At 33.5% G+C, this 25,570-nt stretch overlaps 4 protein-coding genes across 4 annotated transcripts; 3 read left to right on the top strand and 1 right to left on the bottom strand.

The window, feature by feature from the left end:
* Positions 1-5,328: 5,328 nt before the first annotated feature.
* LOC101214710 (probable LRR receptor-like serine/threonine-protein kinase At4g31250) lies at positions 5,329-9,062 on the bottom strand. Its single transcript, XM_004138835.3, has 3 exons — positions 8,305-9,062; positions 6,308-6,913; positions 5,329-6,213 (listed from the first exon to the last, which is right to left on the bottom strand). Exons 1-3 carry the CDS (start codon positions 8,960-8,962, stop codon positions 5,471-5,473), a joined length of 2,007 nt encoding a protein of 668 aa, XP_004138883.2. The 5' UTR covers positions 8,963-9,062; the 3' UTR covers positions 5,329-5,470.
* A 1,237-nt stretch (positions 9,063-10,299) lies between these two features.
* LOC101214952 lies at positions 10,300-12,515 on the top strand. The gene is made up of 4 exons (XM_011651449.2): positions 10,300-10,959; positions 11,164-11,518; positions 11,675-11,981; positions 12,233-12,515. Exons 1-4 carry the CDS (start codon positions 10,466-10,468, stop codon positions 12,364-12,366), a joined length of 1,290 nt encoding a protein of 429 aa, XP_011649751.1. The 5' UTR covers positions 10,300-10,465; the 3' UTR covers positions 12,367-12,515.
* A 3,638-nt stretch (positions 12,516-16,153) lies between these two features.
* On the top strand, positions 16,154-18,368 carry LOC101208455 (gamma-glutamylcyclotransferase 2-1). The gene is made up of 8 exons (XM_004138727.3): positions 16,154-16,441; positions 16,748-16,874; positions 16,951-17,027; positions 17,117-17,173; positions 17,254-17,310; positions 17,421-17,461; positions 17,550-17,621; positions 17,713-18,368. Exons 1-8 carry the CDS (start codon positions 16,154-16,156, stop codon positions 17,987-17,989), a joined length of 996 nt encoding a protein of 331 aa, XP_004138775.3. The 3' UTR covers positions 17,990-18,368.
* Positions 18,369-20,688: 2,320 nt separating this feature from the next.
* LOC101208696 (proteasome subunit beta type-6) lies at positions 20,689-25,230 on the top strand. Its single transcript, XM_004138728.3, has 8 exons — positions 20,689-20,951; positions 21,666-21,742; positions 21,962-22,017; positions 22,771-22,843; positions 23,768-23,879; positions 24,151-24,224; positions 24,610-24,684; positions 24,789-25,230. The coding sequence occupies exons 1-8, from the start codon at positions 20,843-20,845 to the stop codon at positions 24,918-24,920; spliced, it is 708 nt and encodes a 235-aa protein (XP_004138776.1). The 5' UTR covers positions 20,689-20,842; the 3' UTR covers positions 24,921-25,230.
* The last annotated feature ends 340 nt before the right edge of the window (positions 25,231-25,570 follow it).

The raw sequence follows: 25,570 nt of genomic DNA, 5'->3' as shown, positions 1-25,570 counted from the left end.
GCACGAAGCACAGGCGTTTTGAAATGGGCTGAATGAGGCCCATGACATCCATCCAGGGCCCAATACTTTCCCATACGAAAAAATAGCACGAAGCATACGCACTTCGGTTTGGCACAAACATGCAATTCAGTCCGGTTTCATATGAGTTTTATTTTATTTTATTTACAATTTGCGATTGGATGCGGTTTTAGCTTGAAATCGAACCAAACCGCGAACATCCCTAATGTTTAAAAATGATTGTCAACAAACAATATTTTCGAATTATTTAAAAGAAATGTATAGGCTAACGCATACTATGTATCATTAACAAAAAAGAATGGCTATGAAATTACGCTCCTTTCTCGGATTAGCTAACTACTACAATCCATTTGCAGAAGGATTCTCTGATAGGACATCTTTCATACGACAACTCTTTGAAGTTTCTATTACTTTACTTACCCAAAAGAACCAAGTTTCAAGGGCTATAGAATGAATTCAATATGAAAACAGCTGCTGATATTATTAATAAAAGTTGGTTTAGTTCACATAATTACTTACTAAGATGAGACAAATAAAGATGTATTAGACACTATAGAGAGAACTCATGAAGCTAATAAATGGTTTCATTGGGTTTCTATCCCTCCTTGCTTTTACTACTAGAATTATAAAGAAATACCTTGAGTGTGACTTTGATGTTAGACGGAATGGAATTGATTTTATTATTAGTAATGAACCAATCTGTAAATTACAAATATTATATTGATTTTGTTGTGCTTTTTGTTTTTATATATTGAGAATTTTTTTTTTACTATGGTTGGGTGTATAGTGATGTGAAACAGTTAAAGTACCGAAGATTTTTGTTAGTTCGTTTTCTTAATGAACTAGGTTATAGAAATAAAGATTTTCAAGCTCTTTAATACTACGTTGTTTTTTAAACTTGATTTGGTTGTTCAACAACAAAAGCAATACCTGTATGATGGACTTCTATGTGTGGGGCATGGAATCAGGTAAAAAGATTAGTTAACCCTACTAATGATTGTTGTATATCCGATTATCCTTTTCGAAGTTCTTCAACAGCTTGTTCTACCAACTACAAGCGTTCGTCGAAAGAGGCTTCTGTGTCCATGGTTATGAGTGGTAAGATCCAAGTTTTTGGAGGAATAGTGAGTTAGGATCAAGCCTTTTTATAGGCGGTAAGTTTACAAGAGTTTGTTAGAAGTTAGTTGTTTTAGAACTAACTTGGAGATACAAGATTAGTAACTCAAGACACACAAGTTTTAACTAAAGAATAACTAATTTTAAAATACAAGAATGAAAATTTAAGATACTAAAAAAGTATCTAAATAATACTAAAGAACTTAAAAGAAACATCAAGAAAGGAGGATGTTCTACATCAGGTAGGTTATTGGATTGGTTTGGCATTCTACTTTTCTCCCACTTTCGATAAATACTACTCATCGCTTCATCCCTAATCTCATCCTCGACCATGCTCTCATTTTTTTCTAGTTTTATTTTTTGTTATTTTGTGGAATTCTTAATTTTCTTTTAATCTTTATATGTAGAGATAGGAAGAAAATATCATGCTCCAAATACCAGTCCTTATGTTCCAATTGGCACATTTATTTATGTGTCCCAAGAAAATCAATAAAATTGCACGATACCTAGAGCTTAAGGATGGATATATATACCTTCCACTTAATAATGGAAGGTATTTAAAAAAAAAATTACAAGATCTCCCGATGCATAACATGTAGCCTCGAGAGTTCAGCGGTCTCGACGGGCATTTATGCGTCGGTGATCTTTTTTTGACGCATTTTTGTAAGTCTCCTGACGAGTTTGTGCATCGGGAGATCCCCTTTTTCGCGTAGTGCATCATTGCGTACTCCAATGGGATGGTGCTGTTATCACACCCCCTCCCAGAGCTCCTTCTTTCCTGGACACCTAATCTCGTTTTGTAATAGGGTGTGAGGGCTGGCAAGGATTGCCATACTTTGGCAACACTCACCAACCGACTAACCTTTCTAACTTAACTAGTAGTCACAACATGAATGCATGCTCGAAAGGAACAACGACACAAGCTACATCCTGAACTTTTCTTACAGAGTCAAAACTAACTTTCAAAATGACTTTAACAATTTCTAGTAATTGGTTGGTCTGGCAGCAATACGCCTAACATTAGGGAATGGCAATCCATATATGAAAAGTGAGAAGTTAGTTGAAAGGATAAGTCGAAAGATTTAGTAAGTGACGATTTTTATAAAACATGCTTTCTAAAACAGTTAAACATAAATCTTTGACTTATAGAAACATTCAAGCTGTTGGAAATCATTTGAAAGACATGATACTCAAACTTTATTCTTGATTATAAATTCACAACCGTTCTTAGCATGAAGTTTAGGTAATTATAACACCCCATCGTCAAAAGACGGACATAGGATACAGTTTGTATCCTTCTCTTCATGGGCACAACAAAGTATACCTTTCCTGATGGATTGAAGCATAGGCTCGTCAACCTTCCCATCAGTAGCAGCGTTAACCTTATGTGCACGTAGGATTATAGAGAGTACATAGAACATACGGGCTGCTGGTTGCATGCCATAGAACATCTGCATGCCTGAACATCCAATATTTGCTCAAAATTTCCCAAAACATCAAAACAACCCAAAAATTGTGCCATGACACTGCTGGCTGCATGGCATGGGTGCATGCAGCATGCACGCGCGCATAGAGCATCAGAATGCCCAGCTACATGCTTATCTTGAGCGCACACATGTCGTATGCGCCTGGCCACATGGTGTCATAGTTGCAACTTTTCAAATATGGGATGGGCGATTGTTCGACACTTGTTCTAGGTCATGGGTAAACAATGCCTTGGAAAAGCATGCTCGTGACGTTCTCCCCCACTTAAACAGTTGACGTCCTTGTTGACTGGCGAAGCTGGAACTCTTCTATCTTTTGCTTCCACGTTTCAAGGTCTTTGACACGTTCCCAATTTGTTTCTTCCACGGGGAGATTCTTCCACTTGAACAGGAATTCTTGGATTCTTGAGGACTTCCACAGGCCCCTCATATTTTCGGATGAGGCGTTGGTCTTTATGCCTTCTGAATCAAATTTTTTCCGCTTTTAGCTTGATGAGGACATGATGTCGTGCACGAAACTCAAGAGGACGCTCCTTCTTATTAGCCTACTTCTTCATCATACGCTTCATCCTAGCCCACGCCCACGCATGTCATTCGGCCTTACCCGCGTCCTCTCCATCTGCGTAGGTCTGGGCCTGTTCTGGTTGATTGGGTCGGTTCAAGCCCAATGAATTTGGTGTTGGGTCGGTTCAATTGTTTCTATTGGTTTTTCAGCCGGTTTGAAGCGTTCGGGAGTGGTTCTGTACTACGCCAAATTAGTAATGTAATAATTTAGTACTTAGCTTAATTTTGGGGGCCAAAATCAGTCCATTTTATTGTGTTTTTTTTATGCATGTGATGTATGTTTTAATTATTTTAAATTTACATTGCATTTTGAATGTCATATATATAGATTTGAAATCCCACCATAGATTAACATGTTCATGCATTAAAAGTACGATATAGTGGTTATATCGTATAGTATGCATGTTAATTGATTAATATGGAAATTAATTAATATGATTAATTAATTAAGTTATTCTTGATTAAATATGATTTAACTAAATTAATTCATTATTGATTTATTTAAATTTAATTAAATATGATATAATTAAAGGTTAAATAAATTAAAATTCATATTAATTGATTGTTTTCTATAATGGTTATATATTGTTAAATGATTGGTTTTAGATTATGTCTAATGTTTTTATAAGTGTTATAAAAAAAAATTAGACTTTTAAAATCTATAACAAAGATAAAATGCATGCTCACTTAGGTTAAACATATCTTCCAAAAAATTTCATAAAAATAAGTTGATATCATGTAAAACTGGTTACAATAGGCTTACTTGATTCGATCTTGTCAACAAGTCAGATAAGATGACTAAAGTTGAAGGTTCTTAAGTTGACGGTTTACAGAACACCTCCTACCTGGAGATCGTAATCAATTCTTAAGTCTACTTAACCTAGTTTTATGAGCATGCGTGAGAGGTGTGAGGTAATAAAAATGATTTATCAATTATACATTTTATTCTATATGGTCATGAATGAAATGTGCCTTTGTTTTTTATGGTAGTTTTCATTTTCATTTTGGAGAATTGTGTTAGATTTTGCCTTATTTCTAGGAAAATCTTTTGGTCAACTTTTTATTTGGTTTTAATTGGAAGGTATTTTTTTTTATAAAAAAAATAATAATCAAACTCGTGACTAGGGGCGTAAGAATATGGGTTGAACCCGAATAACCCAAACTATCCAACTCATATTATAAGGGTTGAGTTTGTGTTAGATTAAATATAAGCCAAATGCTTGTACGATTGAAATGTCTCAAGGATTCAGCATCAGTCCAATCTTCAATGTAACGGACCTTAGAAGCTACAATGCACCATATGAATTTCAGCTTTCATGACAAACTCGAGACATTATATTTCATACTATTTTGATTTTAAAATATGGCAAGTTATTTGTAAAAAAAAGTTATTAGATAATACATTTTTTGTCATCCTACAATTGTGCTAATTATGATTCTACACTTAATTATTTTACTTGATCTTTTATTTAAGAAGGTTAATTTATTGTGCCTCGTATCAAATATTTCATACTATTTTGATTTTAAAAATATTCTTATTTATTTTAATTAGATTTTTTATTTTGTATGTTGCTGTTTTTTTCAAAGCATTCCTTTAGCTTAATACTGTGTTGGCTTTCTTTACATTATCGTGTGGTTTATGTATATGTTCCTTTGCCAGCTTCGTATCAAGATTTAAAGACGAAAAGAACCAAAAGTGTGAAAGAACCTGATTAAGTAAATGGATGTGAAGTGTGAAAGTGTGTGCAAAAGTAAATGGCAAGTGAAGAAGATGAAGAGATGGGAAACATATGTGAAATCGGTGATTTGACAATGAAAAATATGAAGAAGATGAAGAGATGAGTTTCAAATGTAACAAAAATTTCTTATGATTTCAAATGGAACGAACGAAGATAAATTGACCGAAGTTCAAGAATGATTTGAACGTTTGAAGAGATTATGAAACTTCCCATTAACGAGAGTGTGTATAATTTCATGTTTTTGGAAAATTGTGGATATGTTTTCATATATAAAAACGTTATAATATAGAAGTAAACACAAGTTTTTTTGAAAATTAAAAGCTCATAAATAATAACACATCAACCTATCATTAATCCACCATAAAAGTTCAAATCTTTACCTTTATCATCTAGAAGAAAAGAACCAATAAGTTCAAATACAAATAAGAATATATATTTTTTAAAACTAAATTTAATAAATTTATATTATACAAATTTTGGACGACCTAAGTTCAAAATCCATATTTATAATGAACAAACTGTCAGTCACATGGCCCCAAATATTACTACCTAACTCAAAAAGGAAGATTCATCCTCATTAGTAATCATCTTCCTTGTTTTTCTTCCCTTGACATTAGAAGAATTAGAAACAAAACTCCCATTATAATCACTCCCATAAGAAGAATAATACTCTTCACCCTCATCATTCAAATTCAACTCCTCAATCTTCTCGACAGCTTGTTTCAATCCCCATCTTTTCCCAACCTCCCACTCACAACAACACATCCCAATCTTCAAAAGCTTCAACATGTCTTCATTACAATCCCAATCACAACAACCCTCCTCCTCATTTCCGCCCCCGACGACCAGATCGCCGTCGAAAACCTCCGCCGTCCACTCTTCCCTAACAACAGCATCAACCCAAGCGGCGAGATCGGAGTCGGCGCCCTTGCCCTGGCGGAGATAGTTGGTGGGGAACTTTCCGGTTAGAGTTTCGAGGATAAGGATTCCGAGGCTCCAAACGTCGGTGGATTTGGAGGTACGGTCGGCGGTGGCGGGGGAGAACTCCGGCGACTTGAAGGCGGCCATGTGGGCGTGGGCGTGGGATTTTTGGAGGAGAGGGAAAAGAGCATAGTCGGATAAAATTGGAGAGAAATTATGGTCGAGAAGGACGTTGGAGGATTTTAAATTGCCGTGTGGAAGACTTAAATTTGGGAGCTCCTTGTGGAGATAGGAAAGACCTCTTGCTACCCCCTTTATGATCTTCAGCCTTTTTCCCCAATTTAGCCTTGCATTTCCCTCTGATTTTCGCCCTGTTTTTACACAATAAGTAATATTCAATGAACATCTTCAAAAATAGAATGTTCAAAAATCAATCCAAAAGAATTTTGATAAAAGTAAAATTACCATGGAGATGACTAGCCAAGCTGCCATTGGGAACAAAGTCGGACACCAAAAGCTTGTCATCTTTCCCATAATAAAACGCAACAAGTGGAAGTAAATTTGGATGCGAGAGCCGTCCAAGCCGCCGCATGTGGCTGTAAAACTCCCCTCTTCCGGCAGCGTTCATTTCCCGGAATCTCTTCACCACCACCGACGACCCATTTGAAAGCATCGCTTTATAAGACTTCCCAAAGCTCCCACTCCCAAGAACTTCCGCCGACGCCCCAAGAAGTTCTTGAAAGTCGAACCGGAGCCGGTCGGTTCTCACAAAACACAAAGCCGACCCGCCCGGACCACTTAAATTCGAGTTCTCGTCCGAGTCGGTCGAGGAATATCGGTGGGGTCTTTCCGGCCTTTTGAAAAGAATTTTCGGAGAGAGAAATAAATTGGTTCTGGTTTTGGCGTCGTCGTGTACGGCGGCGGAGGATTTGGAAGGGCGGAGAAAACAGTAGAGGAGAAGGAGAAAAAGGGTTAAGGCGGCAGCGCCGGAGAGCACTCCGATGAGAATGTACCATTTTTTTGTGGATGATTTGCATGGTCCTAGTGGCTCTCCACACAACCCATTGTTACCTAAAATGAAAAGGTAAAATCGGCTAACAAATTGATCGAAGTTTAGAGAGTTGGTGCATATGTTTATAAATTTCAATTACCAATGTGACATTGCTACAAAATTAACTATATATTATATATGTTTTTAAGGGTTTGTGAATCTATTGAGATTTTAAAGTTATATATAAAAGATTAAGATGACAGCAACAATAAAATTAAAGATTAATACAAAGTTGTAATTTAGTCCATGAATATTAAATTGAGATTTTAGTTAATATGCAATGATCTGTTTTCCGTTTGTATGCTACAACGTGTGTGACACTCAGGATATATATTCTATGTTGAAATGCATGCACTCTTTATTAAACAATAATGTTATTATACTAATTTATTTGATTTATTGTATAGCTATGTTTTCGTTATTATTTGCTTGTGAAAATAACATCAATTATCACTTTGGGGATGAGTGTGAGGGTGTGAGAGGCTATTTTTTTTCTCTAAATGCCGTATATATAATTTTCCGATTTTATTAACTATACACATTTATAGAATGTCTATATAGATTTTATGTATATCAATTCACTAAATATCAATATAATTTGAAATTTGGGATGCTTACAAAAAAAAAAGTTACAAAAAAAATATAATAATAAAGTTTATATCACTATATTTATTTGACATATTTACAATATACACAAAAAGAAGTGTCATATACGATTATTTTCTAGATGTTTTTGTCATCTGATGCAATTTCTCTTTAAAATTTGTTATATTTTGTAAATACGCTAGTTGATTAAGAAAATTTAAACATATAAATTTTGTTTAAATTATTATCTTCTCATGATCAGCTTTTAGTTTTATAAATTTGGATAGTCTATCATCAACCAATATTTCAATTGTTACCATACATCAACTTTAATCATACCACTTTGTCCATATAAAATAACTATGAATAGTTTAACACAAATAAAATGGATATAGTTATTGGAGAGAGAAAAAAAATCAACATCGTGTAAAGTTTTTGTCACATTTAAATTATGCATTTTCTTTTGTTTTATTTTTCCATGATAAGTATTTAAAAGTAAATTGTTGAAAATGTTCACAAATGCAACAACTTTTGAATTTTATCACCTATGAACACTACAAAAAAAAATCTATTGATATTTATAATCATGAAATATGAAATATTGTTAAATTTGGTATATATTTTAGTTAACTTTTGTTATATTTTAAAACAAATCCTATATATATATATATATTAACCATTTGACGTTTTAGTAAAAGTTAGTTTAAAAGACTATAAGAAAAATATGCATTCAAATCTTAAGGATATATATTTATAATAACAATGATTAGATGCATCTATTTTAATTTTATTTAGTTAAGCAAAGGATTTAGAAGAGTGAACTTACCAAGGTAGGAAGTGAAATTACTGTCTTTACTCAATCCATAAGGAATCGGCCCATCCAAACGATTCCCCGAAAAATTCAAATATTTCCAAACCCTTTCACCCAAATCCGGTATTCTTCCTTCAAACATATTATCCTCCAATCCCAACTCCACCACCGCTTTCAACTCCACCAACGACCCCGGAATCTCCCCGGAAAATCCATTCCCACTCAAATACAATCTCTTCAAATTCCCCATTCCTTCAAACGCATCTCCCGAAATCGAACCCGAGAAGTTATTATTCGAAAGATACAAAGCCCTAAGAGCTCCTATTCGCTTCACATCGGGCATTGGGCCTTCAAATCTATTGTTCATCACACTCAGAGTCCTCAACGTCGGGAGGCCGGCTAGAGCGGCGGTGTCGACGGTCCCGCCAAGACTCATGTTCTCGAGGCGGATGCCGTACAGTTGGTCGTTTTTGCAGATTAGGCCGGTCCAGAAGCGGCGGTCGCCGGAACAAAGAGGAACGGAGGAGTTCCAGTTGGATAATGCGAGGGTGTTGGTGAGAGAGGATTTGAATCGGAGGAGGGTTTCGGTGGAGGTAGGGACGGCGGAGGTGGACGGTGGGAGGTTGAAGAGGAGGAAGAAGAGGAAGAAGAAGAAGAGGGGAGGTTTGGCCATGGTGTTATTTGGGAATTAATTAATTAAATTATGGAAAATGGTATATAAAAGAAAGGGGGGAGTTGGATTGAGAGGGCATTGACGATGTCGTATTGACGTTCTTGGCGCTAACGATGAGCTGGTGCAGGCCGGCCCCCGGTAGTGTTGTTATTATTATTATTATTAATTTAATTATTATATTACGTGTTATTTGTTTTTCTCTCCCTCTAACTCTCTCTTAGTCCATATGCTATGATTTTCATTCCACCATGAAAGCAACCACGTCAATATTCCTCCATTTTGGGCCCATTTGAAGGCACGCTGGCCCTTCTATTCAGGTCTTTTGTGGTGGGCCTCGGCCCACTTTTTGAAAATAAAATATCATGGTCAACTCTGAGTGTAATTTTATAAAATAATAATTAATCATATATAAATACGTAAAAAGTCGACAATTCAATGGGTAAAACCCTGTCTTATTGAAATCAATGAATCTATAACAAATTTTAAATCACTCTAAAATTTAGTAAATGAATTGGAAAAAACATGACATCTCTCTACATTTATCATAGAATTCGATAAAATTGATCGTGCAATACTCTTGAATAACAAAGAAAAAGATTTTTTAGAAAATAAAAAGTACTTTTTTCTTAAAAAGAAATATATAGTTTGTGGTGAGAAAAACTTTTGTTTTGTGGATTGTTTGAATGAAGAAAAATGAAAACGTGAGTTGTAGTTGTAAAGAGGGAAGGAATTTGTGGCCAAAAGAAACGGCAGGTGGCGAAATTAGAAGGTGTTTTCCCGATGCTGTCCGCCCGTGAAAGTCGTTGGAGTACCCTTCACCCGGACATTAACTTTCCTCTCTCCACGTGGCAGCCGTTGGAAGCTCAATTAATATTCAACCTTTTTCTTTTCATTTTTAAATTTACAATCATTACTACTTTTAAAAATATCAACCAAATAGAACATATTAATATCCCTTTTAGGTTTGAGCTACATTTTTTTAATTGAGATTTATCTAATCTGGTTTCAATTTTTAACATTATTAAAATAATAAAAACGGTAAAAAATAGGAATTTTGAAATATTGGCTATCAAAATATTTAAGATTTTTAAATAATAGTTAGAGGTGATTATCATAGTATTACCCAACCCTAATCTCAAACAACCCTTAGTCATTGCTATGTGTCGGTTAATAAAAGATATATGTACTTAAATTAATAAATAGCTAACAACTTAATTAAAATTACTATTTGGATTAATTGAACCGTATAACTTACCAATTCAAAAAATTAGGATTAGTCCAAAATAAAATATTTTACTAATATACATAATGAGTTTTATTTTCTCAAAATAAAGAAAACTTTTGGCGGTAACCTTATTCACAAGGCAGAACTCAGCACCTTCCTTCGTCACTCTCTCCATTGTTTCCCCTCTTTTGTTTCTTAACACAAAACTCACCGCCATTGTTATTCACTTTCCATAAATTGATTTCTCAATTACGAATTCTCTCCCCCCGTCCATCGCCATGGACTCCAGCGAATCAAACCTCCCTCTCCTCCTCCAACATTCTTACTGCAGGTCCAAATCCATAACCTCCGATGATCTGCGCAACTATCGAATCAGCTTAAAATGGTGCGCTCTTGACCACTCCTCCGCCGCCGGAAAGTTCTTCTCCTACCTCGTCTTCACTCTCCTGACCATCGTCGTCCCTGCCGTGACGATCCTCGCCGTCCAAGATCCGGGGGACGATCCGATCTCGTTCAATAAACTGGTTCAGGTTCCGGAATCGGGACTGGCGGCGGTGGGATTCTTGAGCCTGTGTCGATTCTTCCGGCGGTACGGACTCCGGCAGCTTCTGTTCCTGGAAGGATTGCAAGAGGATTCGGTGTACGTACAGAAAGGGTATGCGCGTGAATTGGAGAAATGGTTCCGTTCCGTTGCGTATATTCTTTTCCCGTCGTTCTTCGTTGAGTTGGCCCACAAAATCATATTCTTCTCCACCGTTAAGATTTATTTTCCGTAAGTTTTATTTTACTTGTTCTTAACCTTAATTAACACATCAATTAATATACTTTTTACTGTATACATACAGAAATTATATCTTTTAGTTTATATATTACTAAAGTTATTCTATATCACAAAATTTCTGAGAATATTTACGAAAATTGAAAGGTAACATTAGTCTTTTTATTCATATATTTCTTACAATAATGGATTGAACAGGGTAGGATTTCCGGTAAATTCGATCTTGTTCATATTAGTACTGGGGTCGTGGGTGTACAGAACTGGAGTGTTTTTGCTCGTGTGTGTATTGTTTCGGCTCACATGTGAGTTACAGATTCTTAGACTTCAAGGGGTTCACAAGCTATTTGAAACGAGCAACGGGTCAGAATCGGACTCGGTGTTGATCTTCAACGAACATTTGAGGATCAGAAAACAGTTATCAATTACGAGTCACCGGTACCGGTTCTTCATAATTGTGTGTTTGCTCGTTATTACGGTTAGCCAGTTCGTCGCATTGCTCTTGGTTTTGGCCTCTAAAACTGACAAAAATTTCTTCAACTCCGGCGATGTTGTGGTATGCTCTAACTTTTATTATCATCGTATATTTTCAATTTAAGACGTTAAAATTACATGCTGAAAAAAAATCCAACGAAAAATAGACTCAAAATGTAAAGACCAAAACCTCATTTATTAATAAATTTTGTATTCAACGATGGAATGGAATATTCAGGTTTGCTCAACGGTTCAATTATGTGGATTCTTCTTATGTTTGTTTGGAGCTGCAAGAATTACTCACAGAGCCCAAGGAATCGCTTCTGTTGCAACCCGATGGCACATGCTAGTCACCTCCGCTGCCTCTGGATCCAACTCAACCAAACCTCCGCCACTACTACAACCGCTCGTTAACCACAAGAAAAACAACAACAGTAGCAGTAGCGGCGAGGATGAAGACGATACCGATTCTGATTCTTCATCGGACGTTTTAATTTCAGTAAGGCCACGAGAATCTTCTTCCTTCCAAACCAGGCAAGCTTTAGGTAAGTAAATTTACACTCGTAAACTTTTAAGTAATTATCCATTATATTTCTACCATTTTGAAAAAATAAAATGACTTTTACAATTTTTCTAAAAAAGTATATTCTCAGTATAATTATAAATAGGTAAGATTTCTAACCATTCCAATCGTGAATTTTAGTATATAATATTGATTTTTGGTGCAAAATTATATATAGAGAGAGAGAGATTTGGAAATTTGAATAATGAAATTGTATTGTGATATTTGGTGCAGTGTCATATTTACAACACAACAATGGAGGAATTACATTGTTTGGATATGCATTAGATCGAGGATTGCTTCATACACTCTTTGCATTTGAATTCTCACTCGTCATGTCGATTTTGAGTAAGGTTGTCGTATTATGATCTTAGTCGACCTTAATTACTATTCTCTCTTTATATATATATACCAAATATTGTGTCTTATATATTATAGTATAAAGTATAATATAGTATGAAGTGTAATAAATATTGGTTATTGTTAATCAATGTAGTTGATATTGATTTAGAAATCATATATTTAATTTTTCTCTTTCTATATAATGTAAAATACAAAAATGTGTTTTTATGTTATAAGAAACGTTAAAAATAGTCTTATTTTCTACAATATGTTAGTGTTATTTTGTTCAATCTATTTTTTTTTTTAACAAATATACGTACTACTTCTCAAAGTATAGTAAACAATAAAAAAAAAAGAAATTAAAATATCACCTGATTTTGACGTAATAGTTTAGAATTTGTTCAATTTTAGTTCATATAATTTTAATAAATTTTATATTAAGTGGTTATTGTAGTTCTTTATAATTACTTTTTAAAGCATTTTCAGTCTAAATTTTAAAAATATATTTATATATTTATGTTTTTATTTGCAGAAAAATTACTAGATTATTTAATAAATTTGAATAATAACGGATTCATTTATTAATTGAACTAACAACAAAATATTTTTTAATAATACATTTCATTTTAAACATTTTTGTAAAAATGAATTTAAAATTTAAATATTTAATGTTTGGTTATACTTTTTTTATAAGGATTTACACGTTAATTTAAATTTTTCTAAAATAGATTATTTTATAAATGACCATCTTAAAAATGCATTATTTTAATTTCTCAAACCAAACACACTCTAGCAAAATTACATATTTGTATAAAAACTAAAATTAGACACATTCAAATTAGAGAATAAAATAATAGGAATTATATGTGAATTATTAAAGGCTAAACTATTACTTCACACCTCGAAAAACTAATTGTTTTTTATCAATGAACTTTAATCCTATTTATTTTTTATTTTTTAATTTGAAATTGACTTTCATGTTTTCTAATTTAGTAAATTCAATAATCAAAACACAATAAAAATAAGAAATTATTTAATTACAATAATCTGAATAGTTATTTAATTTCATTTCATAGATCTCAATTTCAAAGAACATCTATACTAAAAACTTTTTTTACTCATTTATAACACCGTTCAAAAATAACATTCTTTAGTCCAAAAAAGAATAATACTTTATATATATATATATGAAGAAGCATATATATACACATACTAAATATTTAAAATGTTTGTATTAGAAAGGGTTTATGTAAAGGAGAGAAAGGGATGCGTCCAATAATCGAAACACGTGGTCAATTTCAAATCTCCAGTTTTGAAAAACCAACAAAAGAATCACACCACCTCTATACTTATTTTATTATTATTATTACTCAAAAGGTACAACATTTCACTTTCACAAAATTAATAAATTTGGACACTTCAATATAACCAAAACCAACTTTAACATTTCTATTTACCAACCCTAAACCATCTTGGCACGTAAAATAGGTTATTTTAAAAGAAATCTATTTAAAATGTACATCTAAATTTTAGTATGAGGTATGATAGATTAGTATTTTTAATGTGATTTAAGAAATAATAAGGTTAGAGAGTAGAAAATTGAGAAAGATAAAAGAGTTAAAATATTAAAACTTAAAAAGAAAAATATAAGATTTATTAAAACTATGATATAATATAATAAAAACTTTTTCCTTCAACTTTAGTGGTTTGGTTGAATAACCCTGTTGGCTCTAATGTACGAAGTCCAATGTGTAACTTGAAAGACAAGAAAGGGCATTCAATTGTTTTTGAAAAGCCACAGCTAATACATTATATAATTTAAAATTTGAAACAAGGTGTCAATATGAACCCTCCAAATTTCATATCAATTCAAACATTATTCTTTATCGCCTCAAATAAAACTTATGCACTCATCCGTAGACTTTTGTTTTTGTTGTCAATATTTTAAAATGACATCGTCAATCTTGATATCATAGATTCAATTATCACACTTCGTGTATTCTAATTAAATGAGACTAGTGGATTATTTTTTTACTCCACTAACTCAAACGAGTTAAATATTTTTCATTTTTGACAAATTTCAAAAAATAATAAAAACTAAACCCATAAATATAAAACAATGACAAAAAAATATATTTTACCATTATTTATTATCCAATGTTTTTATCTTTTTAATAATTTTCTCATATTTGTAATATGTATATGTATGTATATGCATGTGTAGATCTATTAAGGGTTGGGCACATGCCATTTCACATTCTCGATTTCTGTATTTTAATATTAGTTTTGAAGTGTCAAGTTATAATATATCTTAAAAAGTGTGATATTTTTACTATATTTTGTCTTTGATATAGTGGTTATATTCTTTTTGAAGTTCTGAGGTACTATTTATATAAATAATTTATGGATACGTGAGTGTGTATATGTATATATAAAAAGAAGGTTATTAAATGTGACCTATGGGAAGTTATTAATAATAACTTAAAATACCTAATTGAACAACTTGATGTGTTAGAAATAGAAAGAGTTGAAAGGGAACATAAAGGAGGCGAAAAATGAGGGAGTCTTGAAATGATGAATTAAGTGAAGATTTTGTTTCTATTTATAATTTAAAATGTCCAAATTCATTGTATCTAATTCCACGCGAAATGAGAAAAACAGTGAATTTTGGATATCAATTCCACGGGCGTCGGTAGTAATAGTAAATAAAATTGGGCTCTCCACAACCCCAATTTCCAGCCAGGTTCAATGAATCTTCCACTCAAAACTAATATTTCACTTTACGGAAAACAAACAAACAACAACAAAACTTTACCTCACAAAGATTATGTTGCCATTGCCATGCATCATGGTGATGCTTATATGAAATGCATTCATTTATCTTTTTCTTAAATTGCAAATTTAATCCTCAATGTATATATTACAAAACAAAATTTACGATAGTAGAGTTCATGCCACGATATTTTCTAAATTTAAAAGTGATGATCTCTTATAACTATGTAATTACCGTCTGTTAGCCATGTAATTATATCACTGATTTTGTTATATTCGTTCGCAATATGCAAAATATTAGTGTCATGATTTGTTTTTTTTTTTCCTTCTAAATGTTTTTGTTATTTGATGTAACTTTTCTATATATACTTTTTAAATATGGGTATTTTTTTAAATACCAAAATAAATTAAAATATTTATAAACTATAGCAAAATTTTGTATTTTATAAAGAATAAGAACTGATAGATTTTTATCACTGAACAGTCGATTAATGCCATTGATAAAAGCTTTTATTGATAGAATTTACAAATTTTGCTATATTGTCAACTTTACTATTTTTTACAATTCTCTTTTAAACAAAACAAAATATCACAATCCGTTTACAATTCTCTTGTGATATTTTGTTAATATTTGTAAATAGTTATAGATATGATATCAACTGAGATACTTTTTCGCGTTGAGAAACGTATATTAGATTTAAGAATCTTCAATCACTCTCTTAAATTCCTTTTTTTTATAGTTAGATCCTACGAAATAAAAAAAATAACTAAAACGTTTTTTTAAAATTTATTCCTTAAAGTTTAGAAATTAATTCGATACATCCTGACCAAACGCACTTATTCTAAACACAAAAGATTAAATAAATTATAAAGTTTATGTTAGAGTATAAAGTTGGTACTAAAATAACATATAGTAGAAAAAGTAATTTAGGGATAAATGTTGAAATCAAATTCCGACTTCCAAAGTTGGGACTAAAATAACATATTTTGAAAATTAACTCTTCTAATCTTTTGAGTAAAAGAGATGTATAATAAAAAAAAATGAGATGGATGTGCATGGAAGAGAGCACCATCCATGGCGCCATAGCTTTCCGTTTTGATGAGACATTGCCTATAAATTCATTCTCTCCTTCAACCTTCCATCTCGCACAATCAGAGCACAGTGGCAGAGAGAAACGCCATAGCTTTTCTTCTCTTCCGCTAAACGTAATTCCGTTTAGCCCTTTTTTTCGTTTCTCTCTTGCTTGTTTCTGCTACTTTCCGTCTCCTCTCTCTCTCTCTCTCAATTGGATCACAGGAATTCTTCCGCTTAAATTCGTTGGAGTTCTTGTAAGAATCGATTACTCCCTTCCCCCGTCTCTCTCTCTCTTTTCTGTCTCGGCGTTTTTCGAATCAAATCATGTAACTAATTATCGCGGGCGTGGATTTGTGCTCAATTCCGTTTTCTCTTTGATTTCTTTACAGCGAGAAGGAATTTGAGTAGTTTTAGGAGGTTTTGTTTTAAACTGAAATGAATTTGTTGATTGAATTGAGTGATGAGTTAATAGTTTAGTACATAGTAAGAAAATGAGGCAAAATTTTATTGATTTGTTTCTGCCCTAATTGGTTGATTTGGGGGAAAATTTGTTGTTGCAGGGTATCATCAATTCAATCATGGTTCTTTGGGTTTTTGGCTATGGATCTCTTGTATGGAATCCAGGATTTGACTTCGATGAGAAAGTGATAGGTTTCATTAGAGATTATAGACGTGTGTTTGATCTTGGTAAGTTCCTGCCTTAAAATCCCAATTTGTTTAATAGCAACAAAAGTTCTCTAATATCTCGTTTGTCATTCCGCAGCTTGTATTGATCATAGAGGTACACCTGAAAATCCTGCTAGAACTCTCACGCTAGAGCCCAAAGAAGGATCAATTTGCGTAAGTTTCGAGTTTAATCATTTTATTCTTCATCTATAATGGAAAACTTCTGATAACCTTAGCTAATTAGCCTTATTTCTTTCTGTTAGTGGGGTGCTGCATTTTGCATCCGTGGAGGTCCTGAAAGAGAGAGAGAGGCCATGGAGGTATTTCCTTCAAATTTAATTTGATTTTACTCAAAACCCGAATGTATTTTCTTACCTCGTTCAATCTTTCTGCAATGTAGTATCTGGAGAAGAGAGAGTGCGAGTATGACCAAAAGACTATTGTGGACTTCTACAAGGTAAAGCTAAGGCCATGTGCAAGAATTTGCTACATTATTAGTTGTGTATCTATCGATCTTTTTTTGTTTATTGTTTCTTATTTTTCGATCCGTGTCATTCTTTGATTCAGGATGAAGACTCCATGGAACCCACATTGACAGGAGTTTTAGTGTACGTCGTCTATCAATGGATTGTTTTGTTTTTCTTCCTAAACATCTCTGTTTTCTTTATCTCATAAATTTGTGTTTTATGTATGCAGTTTCACATCTACATTTGATAAAGTGCTAAACAAATACTATCTAGGACCTGCCCCCTTGGAGCAAATGGCTAGGTAATGACAGGTTTTAACACTGCGCTTTCCATTGTTCTTATTCATTCTAAAATGGGTTCCATTCTAAATCTCTCGTTTGCTGACTTTTCAGCCAAATTGCAACTGCATCTGGTCCATGTGGGAACAATAGAGACTATCTATTCCGGTTGGAAAAGGCCTTGTTTGATATTGGCCACGAAGACGATATGGTGATTGAGCTGGCAAACGAAGTGAGGATTATCCTTGGGAAGGTTGGGAAGGTGGGGATGGTTTTGAAGGACAAGAAGAAGCCGATTGGACCGACGACGACTCACCTGCCATTCATGTCCTTCATCTCTGGTGTTCAGGTGCATCCGATGGTAGATGCCACCGTTGCCATGGATTCTTAGCAATTATCGACTGATTGATGTAGTGAAAAAGGTGGAAAGTTAAGCTAACTCAAGAGCTAAGAAGATTAGGCATTTGGATTTTTATTGATTGCCACGCTTCTTTCTTCGGCACTCTCTCATTCAAGCTTCTTTGATTCATTTATAATTTACACCGCTGTTTCTGATATGACCCCAATTAGGTTTGTTGTTCTTTTACGTACTTAGAGCTGTATCAGCACCTAGGTTTTGCCCCTTTTAAAGATTAAAGGTTTCCTTACACTTCCCATTTCTTCCATTAACGAGCTTTCTTTCATCGTTGGAATTACTTAGTGCATTGGGTACTAACAGTTGAATGTACACTCTATGTTATGGAAAATCAAATTACCGTTTGTTTGCTCAAGTGTTTTATTTGTTGATATTTGTAGTGAATGATTGAATTGTGATATAGCTCAAGTGGTAGGATACTATAAATTTGAAAGTTTATGGAGAAGAAGTTTGATTAGAATGTTATATAAAACGATGGACAAATAGGGCAATGATTTGGTGTGCGTTTTTTCATTTTTATAATGTTTATGGTACGAGTCTGCTGGTTATCGAACTAATTCTTCTCCTCTTTCTCCCTCACTTCTTCCAACTTGGATTACACCTTTTATGACTTTTCATTTCTTTGTTTGACAATTGAAGAGTTGGACTACACCTTTTACAACTTTTCACTTGTTCTCCTCTTTCTCTCTCGCTTCTTTCAACTTGGACTATACCTTTTACCACTTATCACTTTTTTTTTTTTGCCAATGTGACAAAATAAAGATTAGGTTCTACTATGATATCACTTGTTAGAGATAACATGCTGACATAGTCACAATTACATAAACTATCCGTTTTAGATATAAACTCTTATAGTCACAATTATATAAACTATCCGTTTTAGATATAAACTCTTATAACTTTAGTTTTAATTTTCCACGAAAAACCCTTATACCATGTGATAATTTGCCTTCCCGTGTGTACCCAACCATGGAACACACAAGTTGTCTAAAACCACTAAATTTCTTGATTAGCTCTCTCTTTGCCGTACGTATTCCATCATTTCGAAAGTATGTTGTAATTTGTTGTTTGCATGAAACAGAAATATTTTGTCTATATCAAATACAAGGATTACGTGTGCAAAATTGTAATAATATTATTATATGTGTGAATGAGAATATGTGTGCTAACTTGATGGTAAATTATATTTATCAAAACTCACCTTTAGAAAAAATAGAATTAAAGGGAGTAGATATAATTGTTTTTTAAAAAATATAAAAGATTGAGAAACTATTTACATTCTAACAGCCATATTATTTAGGTTTATAACAAATTAGACAAAATACACCAACTTAACAAATCAACCAAGTATCCAAACCCATATTTTCTAATTAAAACAAACTCATACATCCGATACACATACACATGAAATTAAAAAATATATATATGTAAACTCTACGAACATGTAAGTTTTAGACTCAAGTATTCAACTCATTATCCCAAACAACCGTCTATATTTACTTAAAAGTCGTAAACCTTTCATGATAGTGAGAAGTTAAAACCTGGCTTGGTAGTCGCAATTATTTACGGCCTTTTGTAACCTTTCTCCTAACTACAATCCTAATAGCTCATAAAACAAATTTGTAAACACAATTCAACATACAATAGATTTACTATCTACTTACACGTTCCCTTCCTCTCTTATCTTTCGTGTTCTTCTCGATAAAACAATGGCCAACGAAGATATTCACAAATTTAGCAAAACGAACCAAAATAGTTACAGATATATATTAAAATATTACCATTATCTCCAATGAACCACAATTGACTAAGATAGATCACTGACCATGTCTATTTACTATCTTAGTTGAATCCTTATAGATTGGAATATTTTGTTATAACTTGTAATTATTTTTTAAAATTAATTTAATTTTCTAACTTAGGTGTGTCTTTTTTCCAATAGGAGATGGGTTTTTTTTTAAAAAAAAAAATATATCGAACCCGCAAAATATTTACATGATAAAAATCAATTTTGAAAAGAGAAAAAGCTCAAAGGTTTATAAGGTAAAATATCAAAATTACCACAGTCAGCAGGTGATAAATCGACCATACGTGCGTGGTACACGATCGTGTAGAATGATCATGTAGAATGATCATGTAGATTTTGATACACAATCTCGAACATATATTGCCCCGAGATGAAAGAATTATTTATTTAGTTATTGAATCTCAAGCCTTGATGTCACCAATATTACCTAAAATGAAAGAATTGTGCCTTTATTTGATTTGATCTCGAGCATATATTGTTCAAGACTCCTCGAGATTAAAAGAATTCTTTAGTTATTGAATATGGGGCTTTAGTGACATCGAGATGGTTTGAAATGGAAGAATTTTGCATTTATTTTATTTGATCTCAAACATACATTGTCTAAGATGCCTCGGGATTGAAAGACTTATATCTTTAGCTATTCGATGTTTGATGTCAATTGTACCGACATATCCTGAAATTAATAAATCGGAGAGAAAATATAAATTAGAAGAGCATAAGTGGAATTTATGAAAAAATGATCCCATGGACTTAAGTAAATATTGGTTGGGTTTCTACCATACCTGGGCTTTAACTACGGGCCGTAAATATTGGTTATACGGCCCAATTGTGTGGGTCGAGCCCAAAACATAACGAGCAAAACGCGAGGGGGAAAAATAGAGAAAAAGAGAGAGAGAAACAACTTGATCGAGAAGTAAAGTCGGAGAACAAAAGCCTCCCAACACCAAAATCCGGCAATCCATTCTCTTTCACTTCCGTTTTTGAATATCGCTCTAGTTTCTTTGCTATAGACACTCACCGCCATGGATCTCAACATGGATCTTAATGCTCCTCACTCCATGGGTACCACCATCATCGGCGTCACATACAAGGGCGGCGTTGTCCTCGGCGCCGATTCTCGTACCAGCACTGGTAATTTCATCGCGTTCACTTTTTGGCCCTAATTTCTTAGTATGCTTATCATTTTTCGTACGAATATTATCTTCAAGAGATGTTCGAAATGATTAAATGCAAGTGGAGTAAAAAATAGGTAGAATTTGCTTCTATGAGGACCTTGGATGTAGATCATTCTGTATCCTTCACATTTGGAATTAAGTTTAGCTTTGTTGTTTTGAGTCTCTACATGTAGGTGTAGTCATTTAAAGATTTCATTTCTCGTGTTGTTTACTAGTTTTCGTTCCCCAGCATATAGCGAGAGTAATTAAGTGAATTTCGTCGTTGGTCGGATCCTCTTCATGTAAATCTCCAGCATTTTTCAGAACATTAAACGACTGAAATTTAGGCGGGTATTTTGAATCCTAGCCTGCTTAAAATGACGAGATTTAGTATATACTAATTGTGTGTTACAGTGACAGGTTTTGAAAATTTAAGTAATGTAGTGGCGGGGATGAACGAGCTATATTCCATGAAAAATTATGTACTGGAGGAAAAAGTAACTTGTTAAAACAGCTACCACATTATATTAATTAGTTTTTGTTTTGAAAATCGGGGTTTTTTTTAAACTGAACTCCCAAGCTATCTTAAATGGAAAAATAAATCTCAGTTGGTTTGTTTGTATCAGTCTTTTTCCTATACACCTTGTGCTGAATTGATGTTGACATTTTTCTTTCATTGTTCTTGTGATAGGTGTTTATGTGGCTAATCGTGCATCTGACAAGATTACAAAGCTTACCGACAACGTCTATGTTTGTCGGTCTGGCTCGGTATTTCCATTTCTACTGTTTCTCTTATTGAATTGTCGAGTCAGATGTTGATGGTGAACTTCACTAGTTTTCTCTGCTTAAGTTTAGTGTTTAGTTCAAGTCTTCTGTTCTCAAATGTTTCCTTCAATTTCTTGGTCTATAATTAAGATGTCAAGTAATCTCTCAGTTCATTGGTGTCTGCTATTGTTTCATACATGATTTATTCTGTGCCTCTTGCAGGCTGCTGATTCTCAAGTTGTTTCTGATTATGTGCGCTACTTCCTTCATCAACATACGTAAGTGCTTTAGTTATTGGTGATAGTATGTTGCAACTTTGAATTTGTTGGTTCTATTATAACTATATCACTTTGAGAAATTTTCTTTTATTGCCTGAATGATTGTGATGGATTTGGGGAGGTTGGATCTGTTTGCAACTGCATTTCTTTTCATCTGTTTTTCAATGGGGTTCAAAACTATACGATAGAGTTGAAAAATATTTACTTTATTTCGGCGTTGTCAAAACAAGTTGACCCATGAATCAACGATTTAGGTGTTGGGGAAAAAAGCATGATGGTTTGATTTTCTTTTCACTTATTGCGATGACTAGCCACTATGTTAACTATCTTGATGAGGAATATGGCAGTGTATGGGTGTCATGCCTTGCTGGGGATTACTGTTATAACACTAGATATGCTTGATCTGGTGGTAATGTGTACTTAGGAGTTATTGAAGATGGTTTTATTTAGAGCTTCTCTAGGTAAATATACCTGTTTGTCCATCCTCTTTGAACGATCTTAAGATTTTATGTGATTGGTAATTGTAATTTGTATACTGTTCTTCTTAATCCTAAATTGTAGTTACTATCTACTTTTCATTATTGTCTCTTTGCTGATATGTTAACCTAAAGGTAGTTTTAATTCTTTCTGATTGCTGGTTTTAGTTTTGGTTAACAGTACTTTCTTTGATATAAATAAGGAAGCCGCTTGAATTCATATGCAAGTTTTTACCTGTTGAGTTCTTGCTGATTGTATATTGTTTTCAATGCCCAGGATACAGCTTGGCCAGCCTGCAACTGTTAAAGTGGCGGCAAACCTTGTTAGGCTATTAGCATATAGCAACAAGGTAGGAATTCACATTAGTTTGTCTGAAATTAATGCATGCTAAATATGTATGTAAAGCAATTTTTTATAAGAAACAATAATAATTCATTGAAACAAAGCCAATGCCCCAAGGACCCCAACCCAGCCAAGGAGATAAATAAAAACTCTCCTGTTGGCCAAAGTCGCTGAAATGACTAATCGTGCCAGGTGCTGGACAAGAGAAACTTCTTTTCCATGGATAATCGTTTTTTGTTTCTCCAACCAGGCTTGAAGAAAATAACCACAATCATATTGACCCTCATAATCATTCCCTTTCCTCTGAACAGGAAACTGGCATACTGCCCATTTTAAAACTACATATTTTATCCTTAAAGATTGAATATTGATAACTTTTACCCTCCTTTTGGAATAAAAAATTAGTTTATAAGTCCAAATATGAGTTAAAAAAATGGAGGGAACATCCGGGACTAGCTAAAGTAGACAAAAAGATAATTCTTCAAGTGAGTCGAACATCATAACAGTTGTCTTCGTTCTTGTGTAATGAACATATCAGAGTTGCATGTTAAAATAAAATGAGAAAGAGAGGAAAATAAATGAATTAGTTAAAATATAAATGAGGTATGGGTTTTTCATACTTATATTCACTCACAATACACAACGTTAGACATGTAAAATTGTATGAATGTGTATGACCTTTATGCTTATTATATTTGTTCTAACTCTTATTTTAATTGTTATCCATTCGACCAATCCAAAACCAAGTCCTCCCTTCACTTTAATTCTTCACGAGAATGTTCTTCTTCTTCTACTACTACTTCTTCTCCTCCTCCTCCTCCTCCTTCTTCATGAGAGTGTTCTCTGCTATGTTTAGATGAAGCTATATTATTGTTCTTTGATCCATCTAAACACATGCTTTAATATCGATGTCATTTCATTGAATGCGCAGAATATGTTACAAACTGGCCTTATTGTTGGTGGATGGGATAAGTATGACGGTGGCCGAATCTATGGTATTCCTCTTGGTGGAACAATAATAGAGCAGCCATTTGCTATTGGAGGTAAAATATTGTGTGGCCTATTAATTAGACCCCAAAAAATATATATAGTAACGATGTTTGGTGATTCTTTTTTCTGGCATCTTAGTGTTTCTAACTTTTTATGACTGACATGGTCTTCTGCTTTATCAGTCTTGAATGAACGAGTTGTGATTAGATTTTTATGATCCCATCTAGCTTTTGTTATGCTTAATCAATAGCCCCCTCCCTCTCTTCTTTGTGATGCTTGCAAGCAAGTATGACGGTCACTCTGGTTCCTCTTATTATTTCATAGGATCTGGCTCCAGTTACTTGTATGGATTTTTTGATCAAGCATGGAAAGAAGAAATGAGCAGGGAAGAAGCTGAGGTATTTCTACTACTCTTCATATATATACGTATATACAATACATATGTACACACACACACATATATTTACAAATATGAGCATTTCCCTTTGGGATGACATCTAAGAGAAGTATTTTTAAAGTGAAATTCCTTGGGCACATTTGGAAGTTGTTAGTGGAGTAATTTTGGAATAGTTAAAATCATCTTGAAATATGTTTGCATGGAAATAGCGATTGACATCTTTTAGAGTGGATTTTGAACATAACAAAGTGAGATTTCTATTTCAAAATTACTCCCTAAGCCCCTTCGAGAAAGCACTAACTAAGTTGGGTTTTGCTAACTGCAACCTCTGAGGCATGAACTTTGTTGATGAGATTTTCTCTCTGATCATATGCTATAATTTGCAGCAATTGGTGGTTAAGGCCGTTTCTCTTGCCATTGCCCGAGATGGTGCTAGTGGTGGTGTTGTCCGTACTGTTACTGTAAGATAAATCTCATCTTATAATCACATAAACTACTCCAAAACATGCCCAATCTTCTATTATTATAGTTAACAAGTGTGACATGAGCTCGGCCATTTTTGCAGATAAATTCCGAGGGAGTGACAAGAAAATTCTATCCTGGCGATCAGCTACCGCTCTGGCACGAGGAATTAGAGCCTAAAAATTCATTACTGGACGTGCTGAATGCCTCTAGTCCTGAACCGATGAACATATAAAAGCTAATGCAGGGATCTTTGCCAAAAGTTCTTCCCGTAGGTGTTATCTGGTTAGGCCATTCTACTTTTCTGGAAACAAGAGAAGAAAAAAAAAAAAAGGAAGGAAAAGACGACTGTTTTTATTTGCATTTTTTCTTCTTTGTATTTTGCGTGAATTTTCAATGTACAATGTTTGAATTTACTCATGTTGGTATAATGACACATGCTTATTCCTGGTAGCATATGAGAAGATTGTAACACTGTTCTTTGTGATTAATCTTGGGATTATAGGCAGTAATATGATCCTTTTCATCTAAGGGGTTTTTAATAATGTTGTGATTGATTTTGGGATTGTTGGTTAGGGGTGGAAGCAGTTTCATGTGGTTTTTGGCTCAATTTTATATTTTGGTGTATTTAAATCTTTTTTGAAAAATTTGGATTTTTTGTCATGAGCTCTTCTTCTTCTGCTCCTCTTTATTTACTAGAAGCTAATAATATTATATCTTCTCTTTCTCGATTGTTGAAAATGTCCAAGTACAAGGATTGGTTTGTTAATAGTATTTGAGAAGTTGAAGAGTTATACCAAAGTTTGGGAACCAAAAGAGTTTTCCAACCTACAAAAAGTTGGATGTGCATATATCATTTTTATCACTTAAATGATGTTTAAATAT

This window comes from Cucumis sativus, chromosome 2 (genome assembly GCF_000004075.3).
Source record: "Cucumis sativus cultivar 9930 chromosome 2, Cucumber_9930_V3, whole genome shotgun sequence".
NCBI lineage: Eukaryota > Viridiplantae > Streptophyta > Magnoliopsida > Cucurbitales > Cucurbitaceae > Cucumis > Cucumis sativus.
This window is presented reverse-complemented; position numbering and strand designations above follow the sequence as displayed.

Bases quoted from the DNA above. Each gene is read 5' to 3' on its own strand.
- LOC101208696 (XM_004138728.3), top strand. From the start codon at position 20,843: ATGGATCTCAACATGGATCTTAATGCTCCTCACTCCATGGGTACCACC. The intron at 21,743-21,961 runs GTATTTCCATTT...TGCCTCTTGCAG, and splicing joins ATGTTTGTCGGTCTGGCTCG to GCTGCTGATTCTCAAGTTGT. The intron at 24,685-24,788 runs GTAAGATAAATC...CCATTTTTGCAG, and splicing joins GTGTTGTCCGTACTGTTACT to ATAAATTCCGAGGGAGTGAC.
- LOC101208455 (XM_004138727.3), top strand. From the start codon at position 16,154: ATGAGATGGATGTGCATGGAAGAGAGCACCATCCATGGCGCCATAGCT. The intron at 17,028-17,116 runs GTAAGTTTCGAG...TCTTTCTGTTAG, and splicing joins CCAAAGAAGGATCAATTTGC to TGGGGTGCTGCATTTTGCAT. The intron at 17,311-17,420 runs GTAAAGCTAAGG...TCTTTGATTCAG, and splicing joins CTATTGTGGACTTCTACAAG to GATGAAGACTCCATGGAACC.
- LOC101214952 (XM_011651449.2), top strand. From the start codon at position 10,466: ATGGACTCCAGCGAATCAAACCTCCCTCTCCTCCTCCAACATTCTTAC. The intron at 10,960-11,163 runs GTAAGTTTTATT...TGGATTGAACAG, and splicing joins ACCGTTAAGATTTATTTTCC to GGTAGGATTTCCGGTAAATT. The intron at 11,982-12,232 runs GTAAGTAAATTT...TATTTGGTGCAG, and splicing joins CCAAACCAGGCAAGCTTTAG to TGTCATATTTACAACACAAC.
- LOC101214710 (XM_004138835.3), bottom strand. From the start codon at position 8,962: ATGGCCAAACCTCCCCTCTTCTTCTTCTTCCTCTTCTTCCTCCTCTTC. The intron at 6,914-8,304 runs GTAAGTTCACTC...TTTTCATTTTAG, and splicing joins TAATTTCACTTCCTACCTTG to GTAACAATGGGTTGTGTGGA. The intron at 6,214-6,307 runs GTAATTTTACTT...GTGTAAAAACAG, and splicing joins CTTGGCTAGTCATCTCCATG to GGCGAAAATCAGAGGGAAAT.